The following is an 18,205-nucleotide window of genomic DNA, read 5'->3' on the forward strand; positions in this document are numbered from 1 at the left end:
TTGAAGATGGCGCGAGCGCGCTGCAGCTGCTGTGCGTAGGCCGCGAGACCGTTAAAGACCGTTAAACGTTTGAATTTGGGCTTAGGCGGGAATCGCGCGCGCCCTCTTTGGATTTAAAGTATCCATCAAGGTGTGTTTTTTTGTTTTGTTTTCATCAGTTTGGAACTGAAACGAGCGTCTATGTAACTGTCGTGTGCTGTTAACTAGCACTAACTTAACTAGAGCAGAACTTGTGTTGGGTGGTTAGCTGATTTAGATTTCAGAGTTCTGGTTGAAACTGTGTATTTTTGGGGGGCTCTGAGGTTTCGAAGTGTTTTTCTGTTGTTGTTTACTCGGAGGACCCGGATGTTACGATCGTCGCTCGTGTAACGCTGTAATGTTAGTCTATTAGTTTCCGCGACTGTGTGTGTGTGTGTGTGTGTGAGTGAGTGAGACTGTGGCGCTGCGAACTCATTCGGAGCCGTCTGTGTTTCAGATGACAAGAAGGACCTCGATCATGAGACGGTGGTGGAGGAGCAGGTCATCGGGAGGACTCTCCTCCGGATTACTCCGAGTACATGACGGGAAAGAAGCTGCCTCCCGGCGGGATCCCGGGGATCGATCTGTCGGACCCGAAGCAGCTGGCGGAGTCCGCCAGGTCAGAGCCCGACAGTATCAGGGTCAGAAGCGGGTGACGTGTGAGGGGGTCGGTTCACATCTCTAACATCTGAGTTCAGCTCTTTAGACACACATCAGACTCGAAGCTCTTCTGTCACAGCAACACTGCGAACTCCAATCTCTCTCTCAGGGGTTTCCAGCGCAAATAACAAGATTTAATTACAAAGATGCGGGGAAAAGATAGTTAGTTTTGTTTTCTGATATCAAATATCTGTCAGTTGGAAAATATAACTGTTGAAAATATGTTCTTGTTTTAATCATTAACTCCCTTCATTTTAAATTTCAAGTATCTCATTTATCAAGAGTGCATCTCCAGTAATGTGGATTTATTTGAAGAATCATTTGTTAGTGTGTGTGTCTGTCTGTCTGTGTGTGTGTGTCTGAGTGTGTGTGTGAGAGACGATCGAGAGTGTGTGTGTGTGTGTGTCTTGTGAGGAGTGTGTCTGTTTGTGTATGTGTGTGAGATGAGTGTGTGTGCTGTGTCTGTCTGATAGTGTGTGTGTGTGTGTGTTGAGTTTTTTCTTTGTCTGTGTGAGAGAGAGAGAGAGAGAGTGTGTGTGTATGTGATCATGTGATCTCTGGATGTAGTGTCAGTGTGTGTCTGAGTGTGTGTGAGAGAGAGAGTGTGTGAGTTTGTGTGTCTGTGAGTGTGTGTGTCTGTGAGTGTGTGTGATCATGTGATCTCTCGATGTAGTGTCAGTGTGTGTCTGAGCGTGTGTGAGTGTGAGAGAGTGTGTGTGTGAGTTTGTGTGTCTGTGAGTGTGTGAGTGTGTGTGATCATGTGATCTCTGGATGTAGTGTCAGTGTGTGTGTCTGTGTGTGTCTGAGTGTGTGTGTGTGATCGTGATCTCATGATGTAGTGTCAGTGTGTGTGTGTGTGTGTGTGTGTGTGATCATGTGATCTCTGGATGTAGTGTCAGTGTGTGTGTCTGTGAGTGTGTGTGTGTGATCATGTGAGGTCTGGATGTAGTGTCAGTGTGTGTCTGAGCGTGTGTGAGTGTGAGAGAGTGTGTGAGTTTGTGTGTCTGTGAGTGTGTGTGTGTGTGTGTGATCATGTGATCTCTGGATGTAGTGTAGATCTGTTTCTTCTGTTCTGAGTGTGTGTTGGTCAGTGAGGGCGTCCCTGCTGCTGTGTCCCAGATGTTCATGTTAGTTTGTTTTATTTCTCAGCCCCTTCAGTCCCAGCGGAGCTGGTTTTGCTCGTAGTCCCGCTCGGTGAGTCTTAGACTGAATCTCACACCTGAGAGGGCTTGTTATTGGTCGTGGGGTCACGTCTGGGGTCACTGGGTAACGCAGCACCGTACGTACGGGTGGAAGTGCTTTAAATGTCCTCTGATACGCACAGAGCATGCTGGGTAAACTGATGTCTGATGTCATTGTGTTGGTCTAGAATGAAGCCGAGAAGATCAAGGAGGACGACGCTCCTCGGACGATAGCCTAGCCCGCACAAAGTGAGTGTGTGTGTGTGTGTGTGAGAGAGGTGTGTGTGTGTGTGTGTGTGAGAGAGTGTGCGCGTGTGTGAGTGTGCGTGTGTGTGTGTTCAGCGAACGCGAGCGATCTCACTCCTCTCCTGTGTTTCTGCAGGGCTGCAGTAAGATGTTCAGGGGGATAATTCAGCGATGAGGAAGCACCTGCACACTCACGGTCCGCGGGTTCACGTGTGCGCCGAGTGTGGGAAAGCCTTCGTGGAGAGCTCCAAACTCAAGCGCCATCAGCTGGTGCACACCGGAGAGAAACCCTTCCAGGTACGTCACCCGAGCGATGAGACGAGACTAGTGTTGTCACCATACCAAAATCACTGTTTCGATGTCGACACCTAGTCAAGAATTGCCATTTCGATACTTTTTCGATACTTTTCCTGAAAGGGGAAAATACACTCTCAAATATCATTGCTGTGCTTTATTTTAAAAACTGGGACAACATTCTAATCATATAACACACTAATAAATGAACATATGAACAGCAGATATATTAAACATTTCAACAAAATATGAAAAAATAAAATAGAGCAATGACATTCAGTGTAAAGAAAGAATACATTTAGCAGAATTATCTCAGTTATGATTAGAAACATAAGTAATAAATTTATCTTGATTCTGAACTTTGAATAAAAATATGAACAGCGATAATATTAAACAATGTTTCTGAACTCAGAAGATTAAATAATATCAATTTAAGCAATGGCATTCAAGTAAAAAAATAAAAACGCAAATAAATTAGCAGCAGTATCTCAGATATTGTAACTTCTTCAGTCAGTTGTGCAGCCTTTTCTTTCAGAGGAGAAAACTCAGTGAGCTTTAATGAGCGTCATGTTTTTCTCCAGTCGTGGACCGGTGGGGACAGTATCACGTGTGCTCGCTCATGCAGCCTTGTGATGCACGGGTCCGGTTTATTACCAATCCGGATATTTAATATAGGCTATATGAAATGGCACTATTGATCGTTCGTCCATGAACGAATCTTTTAGGTGAATGAATCGTTCTCGTTCAGGTAACTGTTTCATCCCGTCAAAGAGTTACTCAAGATGTGACGGAGCATGTGATTTGTTGAATGTAGTGAACGAATCCGCCCTTCACTGAACGAGATCGAGAGATCTTCTCATGCATGAATGAGTTGAATGAACTGATACATCTGGTTTATGAACGAAATGAATGAGTATCCAGCGTCAGTGAGGCAAGCATGTAAATCTGGATCAGCAATCAGCAGATACAAAGCGCAGTTATAGGTGCTGTACAGATACGCTCATATTAAGCATACAGAACATAACTCCACGTTTAATCCCAGATTAATGTGAATATTATATATGAACCATCTGACCAAAGAATTAAAATAGTAATTATGCAAGAAAGCATCGTGCTTTGTTAATCTGAACAATTTATTTAAACTATTTAATGCGATTATGCACACATTTTTGTAAAGCCAAATCAGTTTAGTAAAGTCACTAATGCAGGCATCTCGCTCACTGTAGTGCTTTTTTGCTGCGTGTGTGAGGAGAAAAACACAGACGTCCATAGGGAGGCACTGGAAGCGTGCGTAGCACACACTAATATTTTTAATTTCCGTGAATCGGGATACTTTTGAAGCATCGGTGCACCGTGCAACACTAGACGAGACCACCGCTGACCGTCCGACGATCTCTTGTGTTTCACTGCTTACACTAGAGTAATCAGAAAACATGTCTTACTGGAACAGAGACAATTAAACAACAGGTTATTGCTTAAGTAAAAAAAGAAGTACATTTTTACAGCCCTTCAAAATCAGTTTTTCCCACTTTTTAATTTTTTTTTGCAGTATAATAGGTTCAGTTTTAATAATCAAACGCCTAATTGTTTTCATAAAACTAACAACTTGAAAATTATTGCAATATTTTTACAGTAACATAGCACTACGAAATGTTTACTTGTTTTTTCTGTTAATACAAATGTATTATCAAAGATTAAACTTAAAATAGAATCAAGTGAAAATAATTTAACATTTCTTTTTTCCACAACAGGGTTTTACTGCTGAATTAAAATATGAAAGTATTATTACTATGACTTGAGATGCTCTTATAGTAATATATAGTTCACAGTCTGACGAACTGGTGTGTGTGTGTGTGTGTGTGTGTGTGTGTGAAGAGAGATCTCCAGGTGTGTGTGTGTGTGTGTGTGTGTGTGTGTGTGTGAAGAGAGTTCTCCAGATGTGTGTGTGTGTGTGTGTGTGTGTGTGTGAAGAGAGTTCTCCAGGTGTGTGTGTGTGTGTGTGTGTGTGTGTGAAGAGAGTTCTCCAGATGTGTGTGTGTGTGTGTGTGTGTGTGTGAAGAGAGTTCTCCAGATGTGTGTGTGTGTGTGTGTGTGTGAAGAGAGTTCTCCAGGTGTGTGTGTGTGTGTGTGTGTGTGAAGAGAGTTCTCCAGATGTGTGTGTGTGTGTGTGTGTGTGTGAAGAGAGTTCTCCAGGTGTGTGTGTGTGAAGAGAGTTCTCCAGATGTGTGTGTGTGTGTGTGTGTGTGTGTGTGTGTGAAGAGAGTTCTCCAGGTGTGTGTGTGTGTGTGAAGAGAGTTCTCCAGGTGTGTGTGTGTGAAGAGAGTTCTCCAGATGTGTGTGTGTGTGTGTGTGTGTGTGTGTGTGTGTGTGTGAAGAGAGTTCTCCAGGTGTGTGTGTGTGTGTGTGTGTGTGAAGAGAGTTCTCCAGGTGTGTGTGTGTGTGTGTGTGTGTGTGAAGAGAGTTCTCCAGGTGTGTGTGTGTGTGTGTGTGTGTGAAGAGAGTTCTCCAGGTGTGTGTGTGTGTATGAAGAGGGTTCTCCAGATGTGTGTGTGTGAAGAGGGTTCTCCAGGTGTGTGTGTGTGTATGTGTGTGTGTGTGTGTGTGTGTGTGTGTGAAGAGAGTTCTCCAGATCTGTTCAGTCTGTGCTGGGAGAGCGTCTCTAATCGTGCTGTGCTCCTCTCCGTCTAGTGCACGTTCGAGGGCTGTGGGAAGCGCTTCTCTCTGGACTTTAATCTTCGGACACACGTCCGGATTCACACCGGGGACCGGCCGTACGTTTGCCCGTTCGACGGCTGCAATAAAAAGTTTGCTCAGTCCACCAACCTCAAATCACACATCCTGACACACGCCAAAGCCAAAAGCACCCAATGAACTGCGGCGCGGCGTGGACACACTGGACGTGAAGCAGTGGTTCTCACACGGACTGAAGGAGCTCGCACCTCGTGACACGGCTCTGTCGGTGGATGAGGCTCTACACTGCAGATCAACAGACGACAACATCAGGACTGTTGCTTCCTCCTCCACTCTTACTCCGTTCTCTCTGGTCTTCATATGGCTTTTCATTTTCTCTTTCTCCAAGTGTGCATATTGTACACTTCTTTTGGTAAGCGACCTGTGATCATGAATAATCCCGAGAGTTGCTGACGAGAGCTGATGTTGTTTGCTGTGAGCGATGTGTGTGTGTGTTTCTTTCTGTTGTTTGTGTGGTTGTTCATGATCTGAGCGAGAGACTTCGTCCTCTATCTGATCACTTACAGCTCCACGCTTTTCTTTGTTAGAATGTATTGTAAAGGTCCAAACCATGAACTATCCTTCGTTGATATTTACACCTCACCTGTATTTCAGCAAACTACAATTAAAGAAGGAAAAATCAGCTTTTGTCAACTTAATTTGCTTCTCTAGAATCATGCTGACATTAAAGGACATGTCTGATTGGAACATAGTCTAGACATAAGCTCGTTATCTTGTGTTCTTTATATACCATTAAATTACTTATTTGTGTTTTTACTAATTGTCATTTCTTTCAAATATTTCTATCAATTGAAACTAATTTCAGATGGTTGCCTATTTATTTTATTCCAGCTTTAATTACCAGAAATGTCAAATAAATGAATTATAATAAGTTTCAAATGTTAAAAGCTTTTTTCTTTAGAACATTTCGTTGTAGGATTTTCTTTGTAATAATTTTCACACAGAAATAGCTTGTGCATTTCACAAAAACTAAATATAAATAAATCACGTTGGATTAAATGTAATTAAGTAAAAAAAGAAATGTATAGTTATTTTTGTTTTTAAAACATACTGCAATAATCTTTGTTTTACAACTTCTTTTATTCATGAAGACTCAACAGCTGCTTCACACACACACACACACACGTGATCTCAGTGTTTGGGGAGCATTGATTCTAAGATGATGTTCTCCAAAGTGATATTCACCTCATTATTAACTCACAGATGTGCAGGTGTTGCGTCAGATCGTTCCTGTGTCTGCTGCAGATGGGATCATACATGCAGGAATATGTTGCCAAGGTAACAGACATGCAGCAGCACAGCAGCGCTCAGATAAACCTGCAGATCTGATCTGATCCATCATTACTGAGGAATACTACATCAATCTGAAATGTGCTAAACGACACTGTTGTAATTTATGATCTAAAGTAATATATGTATCTTTTTTATTTATAATTTATGTAAATAATATAATTCTAATTGTTATGTGTAATTTATGATGTTTGTAAATTATATACAATTTTAACATAAGTTGAACGTGTAAATAATGCAAATAATACTATATAATTCTAATTTTAATATATAATGTAACACACACATATATATATATATATATATATATATATATATAATTATAATATAGAATTTATAATTAATAATGTTAATATAATTAAATTACAAATGTAATATGTAAATAAAAACGAATTTTAATATAATTATACATAAATATATTTTATATGTAAATAATACATGTTTTTATTATAATGAAAAATGAACGTTTAAATACAGTCCATTTTCTCCGTAACAGTTGTGTCTTCTGTAAGTAGTTTAATCATCTTATTTCAGTGCTTTTCCAGAGAAACACGACACCATGAAGAGCGAGAAACCTTCCTGAGAGCTTCTGAGAAAACCCCATCAGCAGAGCATTAAACTACATTTCCCATCATCCTCTGGGGCAGTCAGATACACCAGGTCTGTTGCTCTTCATTTGGTTGAGACTGGAGCTGAAAGCATCCTGGGAAACTCCACTCTTCTGATTATTATTATTATTTATTTTTATGTATGATGCTGAAACTCAGTCAAAGGTCACGAGGCTCTTTCTGTCAGATGTAGAGACCCAGGAGTTTCACTTTGCTCTCTTATTCAGGAGTAATCAGGATGTTCATTCAGAGCACTTTTCGCTTTAATAATTCATATGCTTGGAATTGCTTCTGCGCATATTATGATTCTTCGTTTATTATTTCTCTCCACATGTAAGAGGATTCGAGTGTCCAATCAGCGTCTGTCCTCGTCACAGCGGATTAATTAGCTCATGAATAATTCAGCAGGACCGATTGCTTCGTCATTCTTTCTCAATAAAAGCGAAAGTAAAAAAAAAAAAAAAAAATGTATTCCTTATTTTGAACAGTAGTGAAACGTTCTTAGAACATACTCTAAAAATGTCCACTTATTTTAACTAAAAAACGTAAAATTTAGTTGCTGATTAAATTAAGTATAATCAAATCATTTAAACCTATTCAAAACAAAAATAAATAAAAGATCAGTTGAATTTTCTTTTGTTAGCTGGCCATATCCAGCACATAACGTCATGCAATCATATTAAAATACTGTTTACTTCATGGTAAAATAACATTTATTTTAAAAGCGATTCCAATAAAGCTTCCATCTGAACACAAACCTGCTGAAAAAAATCTCCTTCCTCTGGAAAACATCTTTTATTAGTGTGAGTCTTCAGGAAGATCAGTATTAACCCCATCAGAATTAATGGATTAATTAAATTCCTTAATTAAATTTATAACTCCTGATCTAAATTTATTATATATATATATATATATATATATATATATATATATTTATATATATATATATAAGTTTTTGAATAAAATAAACTAGTGTGGCTTGCATAAACATTCCCTTTCTGATGAAAAGGTGATAAATCTTTAATGCTGCAATAGTTTATCAAAAGTCATGTTCATGTTCATCAACAAAATGCAGTCCCAGAAGTGTGTGAGAGATGGGGAAAAGGCTAGATATATTTTACAAATATTTTTTTACATTAATATAACTCCATAGTTAATGTTACAAATAGTATTTTTGACACTTTGACTCCAATCAGAAGCCTGCCTCATCTCTTTAAGAATAACTGTAAAAAATCAGATCAGTGTTGTGTCTTAAATCAGAGCAGTCTTAAAATGATAAAGTCATGGCATTAAATGTTGAATGCACTGAAAAAATAAAATAAATAAAAAGTACAAATATCTAAACATCCTCAAATCAAGACTCATTTACTGGAGACGCACAATGACAGAAGATAAACAAAGTCTTGATTTATGAGAAACCGAACAAAATAAAGTGTGTTTATGATTACAGCCAGAACAAATGTGTGTCAGTGGCGATCGTGACATTTTGCAACGACAAAAATAATAATAAATTCTGTTCCCTTTTATATCCTTCTTGGTTGTAAAAAGATCTTAAATGTACCTTCGTAAAACCTGCTAAATTTGTAAACCCTCATCACCAAACCATATTCAATTTGTAAAGTTCTTACGTCGTTGTCGACGCTGTTTCGCTGCTTTTATTATCAAATGCACAATGCATCGCGAGTCATAATTAACATAAACGTATCATTTTCACATTTTATTTTACACAACGTTACATGTTTGTATGCAGTGTCTGTGTATTATTCCATTAAACAAAGAAATATACAAGTCGTAGTATTGTTTTACAATATGCAGGAAACAGTATTTGTGCTTAAAAAACATCGTCCTCTTGACAGTCCGGGAATATGACGCACGTACGGTGGCCTGGAACACTATTAAAAACCACAGAATTCAAGTGAAGGCAAAATCCTGCATTATAATGTGCTTTCCAGAGCGCACGGGGCCTGGGACGGTGAGGATGTCTCCATCTGGGGAATGTCTCCGCCGCTCATGGATAAACTACGCTTGGAGCGCAGCGGCTGCGGGCGGGTGACGTACGCCGGAGGTTTGCACGAGTCTATGTTCAGCGAGTGACGGCGGCTGACGCGCACACAGCTCACCGGAACCGTCTGGTAGTTGTGGAGGCTCTGGAGCTGGGCTCTGCGTGACCCCGGGGTCACCAGGGTGGAGTAGGAGCGCACGGTGGGACGCAGCTTGGCCGAGTTGTTCCTGTTGGTGTTGTCCAGCTCTATGTTGACTTGTGTGTCCGTGCGCGCCGGGCGGACCGGACTCGGGGACGCAGGGTGCCAGCTGTGGATGGCGGAGGACGTGGAGACGGTGCAGTCCGGAAGAGCTGGCTTGGACTGTCGGGACGGGACGGATTCGCTCTGCGGTGATTTCTTCCGACACGCTTCTGGACCCAGAACCTGCTTGGACATGGACTTGATGATGCCACACACCTGATGCTCGGACGGCGAGCGCACGTCGCCCAGCTCTACACCCTTCTCCACGCCCTCCTGCTGGCACACCCGGTATCGCACGATGAGGAAGATGATGAAGGCCAGGACGGACGCCACGATCACGCCGCCGATGATGACCACGATGGTGCCGCCCAGGAACTGTGACTGCATGAAGTGACAGCTCAGATACTGCGGCTCGGTGGAGAAGTGAACGCAGCCCACCACACGAGTAGCCGTCAGCGCCGTCAGAGCGTCGTCGTAAATGGCCAGAACGCAAAGATCGTACATGGTTCCTGCTGCCAGGTTGTTGACCGTGATGCTTTTACTGGTCGGAGGAATCATTCTGTAAGAAACAGCCAAACACAGTCAGAAACACTGGAACCAGTCAACGTGCATCATTCAGAACATGATTAATGAGCTGTTATTCATCATTTGATTCCATTAGGAACGTATTGTTACAGGAAGGAACGAGAACGTGAAAGAAATACACAGTGAAATCAAAGACACTGGAAAAATCATTCCCGGGTAACAAAAACATTATGGGAATGTTGTTTGACAGAATAAAACAGCAAATAAAGTGTAATGGTATTAATAAAAAACAGTATTCTTACACAAAACAATGTAGCTCCTTAGAAACAGTTGTGGTTGCTACAAAGTGGTTGCCGAGCAACACACAGAAGTAAACAAAGGTGTGTTACTTTGTAGAGTAATTTACAACAGCTTTGAACTTGGCTCAGCCAATCAGAAACAAGGAACGGAACTATCTGCTTTATTAACTACATTCTACTAAACAAAACCATAATGTGTTTGAACGTTTATTTTTAGTAGTCCAGTTTATTTTTTAAAATGTCCAGTTTCTTGTTGTGATTCTAACGTTATTTTAGGGTTACATAAACACTATTTAGACGTTCAAGGACAAACAACATCATAACAACGTTTTGAGAATGTTTATCTCAGAACATTTTCTCTCAGTGTTATGAGAATTATATACCAAATATTAAAAAAGTAATAAAACGTTTCATAAACATTACTTTAGGAATGTTTTGTCCTAACATTTATATAACATTTAAAAGAAAGTTGTGAGAATGTTCCCCGTTAGCTGGGATCTTCCTTTTTTTATTTTCCAGTACAATTTTTTTTTTACATTCTTTAAATAAGATATATTTCCACGAGGAGCAAGATATGAAGTCTAGTTTTCTGACAAAATGAGCAAACCTGTCACTGACCTCAGAAGAAAATCAACTTGTTCTCTCTTAACTAATCATAAACTTGACCACTTCCAGTTCTTCCTTTCGTTTGTCTTTCCATGCTATTATGAACAACCAATCAGTAACTAAGTCTCACAGGATGATGTTTTATTCACAGAAAAGAAGCAGCTCATAACAGTCATTCATTCAGGATTCAGACTGCAGTGGTCACATTGTTTTGTTCTGAATCATAATGTTAAAAAGTGATCATAAAACCTAAAAAATATGTTTTGAGAACATAATTAATTACTGGAAGAATGTTTGTTCATAATTGTGAGAGAATCTTGCCAGAAGTTATAAAAACTTTACTCTCCGAACGCTCAAAATGTCCAGTTCTTTAAAAATGTTTTAGAAATGTTTTTTCTTGGTTATCGGAACGTTAAGGGAACATTCCGTCATAACATTTTGTTACTTTTGAACGTTCTTTAAAAGTTCTGAAACAAGTAGTAACATTTAAAATATGTTAGAGGAACATCCAACTGAAACGTTTCAGGACAAGCGTTCCATGAACATTTCTCTGCTAACATTTTGAAAACAATAAAGAGACGGCAACAACACTATTGTCTTCTACCCAATATTGCTACACAGCTCAAAGTTTCTTCAAAATTGATCAATTTTACTTTAATACTGATTTATGTTTGTTGATGTGAAGCTGTAAATGTGAAGTATTGTATTGAACCATCTGTGCACCGCTCTCTGAAATGCTGGAAGGTGTTTAAACCCAAGCAGGCTCACCTGTACACTAACGAGTCGTCGTACGTGCCGTTGTATTGCACCTGGAACATCCGGATCCCTGGAATATTCCTCTGAAAGTTGAACTTCACCAGAGCCGTGGATGCAGTGATCTCCGAGATCAGGACCCTCTTCTCCGCTCCACCCTTGTTGCCCATCGAGGACCCTCCGTCTCCACCCGTCTTGGCAGAAGTGGCGATGTCAGATGACCCCGGATCCGGCTCCTGGACCATACTGGTGTCGTTGGTGAAATGTGGAAGTTTGGTGATGAGCAGATCCACCGTCTGCTGCGCCTCTCCGGACGGGTTGGACGCGACGCAGGTGAAAGATCCGGAGTCCTTGACCGTGCTGATCAGGATGTCCAGGGTCCCGTCCGAATGGAGGACGGTGCGACTGGAGTTGAACACCAGCTTCCCGTCCGGAGCGATCCAGTGCATGACGGGATCCGGGTCTCCTCGGGCTTTACAGCGCAGGGACACCTGCTGGCCCTCGAGAGCGTGCGTCTCCTGCGAGTGTCTAGTGATGAGCGGCGGCTCGCACAGGAACTCCTCCTCGGATACGGTCCAGAAATAGCGTCCGGCGAGATGCTGCGGAGCCGCACAGGTCTCCAGATCATCCTCGCGCCGCAGACGTCGAAGCCACAGCAGCTCACAGTTACAGTGCAGCGGGTTTCCTCCGAAACTCAACGCGAACGACGTCGGACCCAAGACACCAGACGTGGCTAAAACTCCGGCGCGCTGGAAAACCGGATCCGGCGGGAGCTTGTGGAGCTTATTAGACGTCACATCCAGACGCTTGAGCTTCTGAAGCCCGGAGAAGGTTCCTTCGGGGATGTAGTTGATCATGTTGTGGTCCAGGTTTAAGGTGTGCAGGTTGCTCATGAGCTGGATGGCGATCCACGGCACGCTCTCCAGGTTGTTGTAGGATAGATCCAGCTCTTCCAGCGCCAGAAGGTCGTTGAACGCTCCTATGTGGATGTGCGTGAGCTGGTTGTTGTTCAGAATGAGATGGTGCAGCTTGGACATGCCGCTAAACGTATCATTGGTTATGTGGGTCAAGCGGTTGCTGTCCAGATGAAGGGCGCGGAGGTTCTCCAGATCGTTGAAGGCGTGCGGCGTGACCGATCCTATCGTGTTCCTAGAGAGCGTCAGGTCCACCAGTTTGGTCATGTTCCCGAAATCCTTCCGCTTGATGCTCGTGATGAAGTTGTCCCCGAGTCGGAGCTCGACGGTGCGTCTGTCGATGTTCGGAGGGACGAACAGCAGACCCTTTTTATCACACAAGGTTGCCAGATTGGGGGACAAAACCTGGCAGATGCAGCGCTTGGGACACACTTGGATCTTCTGGGCCTTTAACGCCATTACAACAACCATCAAATAAACCAGTAGCGTCTCCATCTGGGTTGTGGGGATTGGTTAAACAACCTGCGGAGAGAGCAAACACAGAGACGCTTCTCAATATCAAGAGATCAGGAGCAGCGAGTGTGTCAGGCTGAACGAAATTAATACCTTTATTCAGCAAGGACACATTAAATTGATCAAAAGAGACGTTTATAATGTAGCACAGGGTTTGAACACTGAACACTTGTTCTCTTGAGTTTATTCTCAAGTTTCCACTACATTAATAATAATCAGAAATGTTTAAAATCAGCATATTGATTTAGAATGATTTCTGACGCTGAAGACTGGAGTAATGATGCTGAAAATACAGCTTTGATCGCAGCAATCAATCACATTCATGATAGATTAACACAGAAAACAGCGGTTTTAAACTGTACAAGTATTTCATAATTTTAACTGGGTTTTTTAGCAAATTAATTAATGCAGCCTTGCTGAGCAGAAAAAAACAGGCTTTGACAAAAAATTACCCTACATGCAAGATGAGTCGTTAAGATGACAATTATTAATATTGCCTAAATAAATGCTAGACGGGAGCACAACAGTTTCTCTGCTGTACAAACAAACAGTTAACAGTTTGGTCTGAGGAAATCTGACAGGGACATTTCTTAAAGCTCATGCTGTGTTTGATACGATAGTGTTGATCGTCATCTGTGGAAGACTCGTCTGACCGTCCAGTTACTCGTCTGAATTAATCTGATGTCTCAAAGACATCAGGAGATTCGCTCGTGTTTCTGATTACTTGTGTGCGACGAGAAACATCTTCTCTGAATGACTCTTGAGTCCTTGACGAGATATGACATTTCATACCAGCTACGGTTTTGATTAGAATGCTTCTTTGCAAAGATCATGAATGTTTAATTGTGTGTGCATTTACAGAGAGATCGGAGCATTGGCTCGTGGTTTCTGTTTAAAACATCAGCAGATCGGTTCTTGAGGTTTCTGTCATTTGTAACCCTGGAGATCACACCTGAATGTGCGTTTTGAAGATGTCGAGTGCTGTCACGGGTGATAAGCTGTGTGCTGAGAATGCATGCGATAATAACCTGCCATGCATCAGGTCTGTGATCACGAGAGAGTCGGCATCATTACACTGTCATGCACACAACACAGGAGCCGCCTGGAGTGAGACCTGCATGTAAAAATAGGCAATAAAAGTGACACCTGACAGTATGGAAGAGCAATGAAAACGGGAGCGTGCTAAACTATAAAATGCATGAAATAAACAACAGGAACACGCATGCCAATTCATCTCTGTCACATATAGAGGCCACAGCTTTAAATAAAGACATGCTGCCACTGAGTAAACACACGTGACCCGTGACATGTGTGCTAAGAGCGTTTCGCTAGTATTAACATTAAGTTATAAAAGCGCTATTTCTGAACGTTTTTTTCTGTTTTAGAAAATGGTGTTCTGTTTGGTTATGCAAATGTTAAGGGAACGTTTCATTGTATCATTTTGCAGACATTATGGGAATGTTACTTTTGAATGTTTTCTGAACGTTCTGAAACAATTAACAACCTTTAAAAAACAAATATCATTTAAAACCCTTTTTTTTTTATATATATATATTTTATTAAACATTTATTCAACCAGGCAAGTCATTAAGAACAGGATTTTATTTTAATAACAGTCTTATATTCTCAGAAATTTTTGCTAATGTTTCATTAAGTTACGAAAACGTTATTTCTGAATGTTAATAATTTCCCATTTTTTTATGTTTTTTATATATATATATATATATATATATATATTCCATATTTTTTTTCTGGGTTAAACAAACAAATAATAGAAATGTTACTTTTCAATGTTATCTGAAAACAAGTGGCAGAAATATGTCCAGCTAAGAACAATTCTTTCATTAATGATGTATAAATAGTTTTTGTTAATGATTTGCAAACATTATTTACATCCAGATAACTTTGAACGAACATACCAGTAACGCTAAAAGACTAGATACATTAAAAGGAACGTTCCATTAACGTTACAGCAACCTTGACAGAACGTTCTGAGAACATTCCCTGTTAGCGGAGTCTAAATAATGCATGGAATATAGTCCTATAATCATAACACACTACAGCTCACGGGTCAAGCACAAATGACCGTCTTGTTGGTGTTTAACAGGCGGGTGATGTCACCCTCTCTGCATCTCTAATCACCTCCTTCATTGAGTCTGTGTCTGGTGTTGTTCGCCATCCAGCTGGCTGCTTTAGTTGGCAAAGCGTCTGTATTTTGAGCGCGCTTCCCCTCAGAAACACCGCTGTGAATGTGCTATTGGATGCTCACAGCGAGCCATTTTTATTTTTTTCATCCTGTTTCTCCCATCCAACACTCACTGGAGCATAAATGAAGCAGCATGACGGATCTCCTCGACTCGATGTGTCAGAGAGAGAGTTTGGTTTGTTCACACACCTACAGCCGAACATTCAGTGCTCTCAAACCCGTTACCAACATTTAGGATTGGATAGACACATTCCGATGCTCCAAGAACATTCTGCTAACGTTCCCATGAAGTTATGAGAATGTTTCCTCGGAATGTTCTCTGAACGTTAAAAATGTCCTGTTTTTTAAATGTTTTAGAAACGTTTTTTTATGTGAACGTTCCATTGTAACATTATGGGAACGTTACTTTAGAATAGTAACATTTGAAAACGTTAGATGAACGTCCAACTAAAATAAATTCCAGAAATAAAACATTCTGTGTATGATGCATCAATAACGGTTTTGTGCTATCATTCTGAGAACATTACTGAAGACCAAATTACTCTGAACACGTTCTGTGAATGTTTAACTTTGAGAGAACCTTCCAAAATCTTCAGAGAACGTTCTCAAAACCATTTTTTAACTTGATAGGACAAAACTTCTCTCTCTTCAAGTAATGTTTATGGAATACCCTTATAACTTTATAACTAGAATTGGATTTCTGTTCTCAGTGTCTAGAGAAATTGTTCAGAGATCAACATTCTCCGCTCAATGATTTCTGCTCCTAGACATCCAGATCTGTAATGGAATTGAACATTACACCTAAAAATAAATATATATATATATATATATATATATAAAATAAAATAAAAATCACCAATATGAATACTATAAATCAGCGAATCTTTTAGGATTCATACATTTTAAACACTTTCCTTTACAAAACTATAACAAAACAGACCCACCAATCAAAAAGGCTTTTAGAATTTTTGTCATGAAGTTATGAAAACATGTTTTTTAAACATTCAAGACATCATTTTTTTTTATGTATTAAGAACGTATTTCTTGATTGTATGAGCTACAGAGGATCTTATCGTGATAAAATTATGAAAATGTTACATTTGAATGTTCTCGCAACATGTTCTTTTAAAGAATGTTTTTTTCTTGGCTATGCAAAGACTACAGGAACATTACCTTCCCAGACAGCAACATAGTGTGAAACCACGTGAAACACATGCTTGCCAGATGTGGGCCGGATCTGGGCCGAAATTGCTTGCTGTCTGGGTTCGAATCAATTGTGAAACCATTATTTTTTATAAATGCCTTTTAAACATCTACAACGTGCAGTTTAGTTGTGTATTAAAGACACTTGGTTCTGAATCGTACAGATAACATTATAAGACTCTGAGAACAGTTTCCTTTCAACATTACGAGAACCCATATCAAATACATGATTTTAAGAGTGCTGTGTTATAACATTTACATAACCTTTAAAAACATTTGTGAAATGTCTCTGTTAACTGAGCATCAGATCAGAGCAGCCATCAAACAACACGAAGATGATGAATCAAAGCCTGCTGCAGGAAACAACCAAGCACAAGCCTCTTCAACACTCCTGCATCTACAAAAACATATGAAATATATTCCATCATAGACTAATAACCGAAATATTCGAGTGAAACGAGTATAAAGACCCACTGTGTGAAGGCCCTGAGATCTGTACCACCCTGATACTGCCAACCAGTTCAATGTAAAACTGCAGTAATGGAATAAGCTGCCATCATTCCTAGTCTGCAAATGCATTGCATATGATTTATTGATAATGAAACATGACATGCATCCTTCATTTCGAGCGCACTCGCAGCAGGTAAAGGCGTTTTGTGACCTTGCAATGTTTTCTGATCGAGTGCATTCGTTAAATGTGTGATTTAGGGTTTCTTTCCTTCTCATAGCTGTCCTGAAGATCTCAGTGATGTGCTCAGAAGATGAAGACGCGTCTCAGAGCGCATCTGAGAATGAATGCAGTGAGGAAACCCCATCCTTTACCTGTCGAAGATATCAGCTTTGCTTCATCAGGGCGAAGACACGCCGTGTTTCCACCGAAATCACCGCATTTTCAGCAGCTCCTTCCTTCGGGTGACCCAAATATATCAGTGCACATCAGATCCTCCAAGGATCTCCGATGGCCTTCCAGTCGTCCATGAGCTAATCAGACCCTGTTCTGTAGTGTGTGAGATGTTCATTAGCTTTAATGAAGGCGCAGACAGAAGCTCCGCATTACGCTGCATGCACCGAGTCACCAGCCCCAGCACGGAGAAGGATCGGCTCATGAATATTAATCAGCTCACTCGGTGACCTTCCAATTGGATGGCGCGCTCTGGAATATTAATATTAAACGCTGACGTTGATATATCAATTATTGTATTTTGTAATACTTTATTTTTTTACGTTACCTCGTTGTGCCAAAGCTTGGCTATTAGATAATCTTTTAAACTGTAATATATCCTGTCGAGTAATACTTTGACATTATTATATAATATTAATGTGATATTATTCACGTTATAAATACACCTGTTATGTTTGTTTCGTCTAATGGGAAAGCGCGCTTCTAGAATATTAATCAGGCACGCTGACGTTGGATTCTTCCCGTCCAATGGTGAAGCGCGTGCTCATGAATATTAAGTAGAGCCGGTCAGAGAACACGCCTCTGTGGAGGCGGAGCAGGTCTGAGATCAGTCTGTAAAGCAGTGAAACAGTCATGTGGGCATATATGCTTTATTTGCCTCAAAACAACAGTTTAAAGGAATAGTTGCATTCATGTAAATAGAGATCGGGTTTAGTTGTCACACTTTCTAAATCATAAACGCGTGTTTTCTCTGGTAATAGTTTTGTTAGTTTTAAACAGTTCAAAACTCTAGAATGATAGTATTTTTAAATACATTAAGACAAAACTGAATTTGAAACCTTAATTCAGTGATTCAAACCCAGCTAACAACAATATGTTCTAACAACGTTGTGCTAATGTTCGCATTAAGTTAAGAAAACATTTATTATTTATTTTAAACATGCAGATAACTCTGAATAAACGTTCTAAGGATGTTACCGGAAGAACATTTGAG

General features: G+C 40.4%; 2 protein-coding genes across 2 annotated transcripts; one reads left to right on the top strand and one right to left on the bottom strand.

The window, feature by feature from the left end:
• The first annotated feature begins 2,244 nt into the window (after positions 1 to 2,244).
• Positions 2,245 to 5,899, top strand: LOC113081998 (transcriptional repressor protein YY1). Its single transcript, XM_026253898.1, has 2 exons — positions 2,245 to 2,402; positions 5,088 to 5,899. Exons 1-2 carry the CDS (start codon positions 2,277 to 2,279, stop codon positions 5,268 to 5,270), a joined length of 309 nt encoding a protein of 102 aa, XP_026109683.1. The 5' UTR covers positions 2,245 to 2,276; the 3' UTR covers positions 5,271 to 5,899.
• Positions 5,900 to 8,046: 2,147 nt separating this feature from the next.
• LOC113081996 (leucine-rich repeat and fibronectin type-III domain-containing protein 5-like) lies at positions 8,047 to 17,580 on the bottom strand. The gene is made up of 3 exons (XM_026253896.1): positions 17,133 to 17,580; positions 11,490 to 12,910; positions 8,047 to 9,850 (listed from the first exon to the last, which is right to left on the bottom strand). The coding sequence occupies exons 2-3, from the start codon at positions 12,881 to 12,883 to the stop codon at positions 8,983 to 8,985; spliced, it is 2,262 nt and encodes a 753-aa protein (XP_026109681.1). The 5' UTR covers positions 12,884 to 12,910; positions 17,133 to 17,580; the 3' UTR covers positions 8,047 to 8,982.
• Positions 17,581 to 18,205: the final 625 nt, after the last annotated feature.

Source organism: Carassius auratus, unplaced genomic scaffold (assembly GCF_003368295.1).
Source record: "Carassius auratus strain Wakin unplaced genomic scaffold, ASM336829v1 scaf_tig00035497, whole genome shotgun sequence".
Lineage (NCBI taxonomy): Eukaryota > Metazoa > Chordata > Actinopteri > Cypriniformes > Cyprinidae > Carassius > Carassius auratus.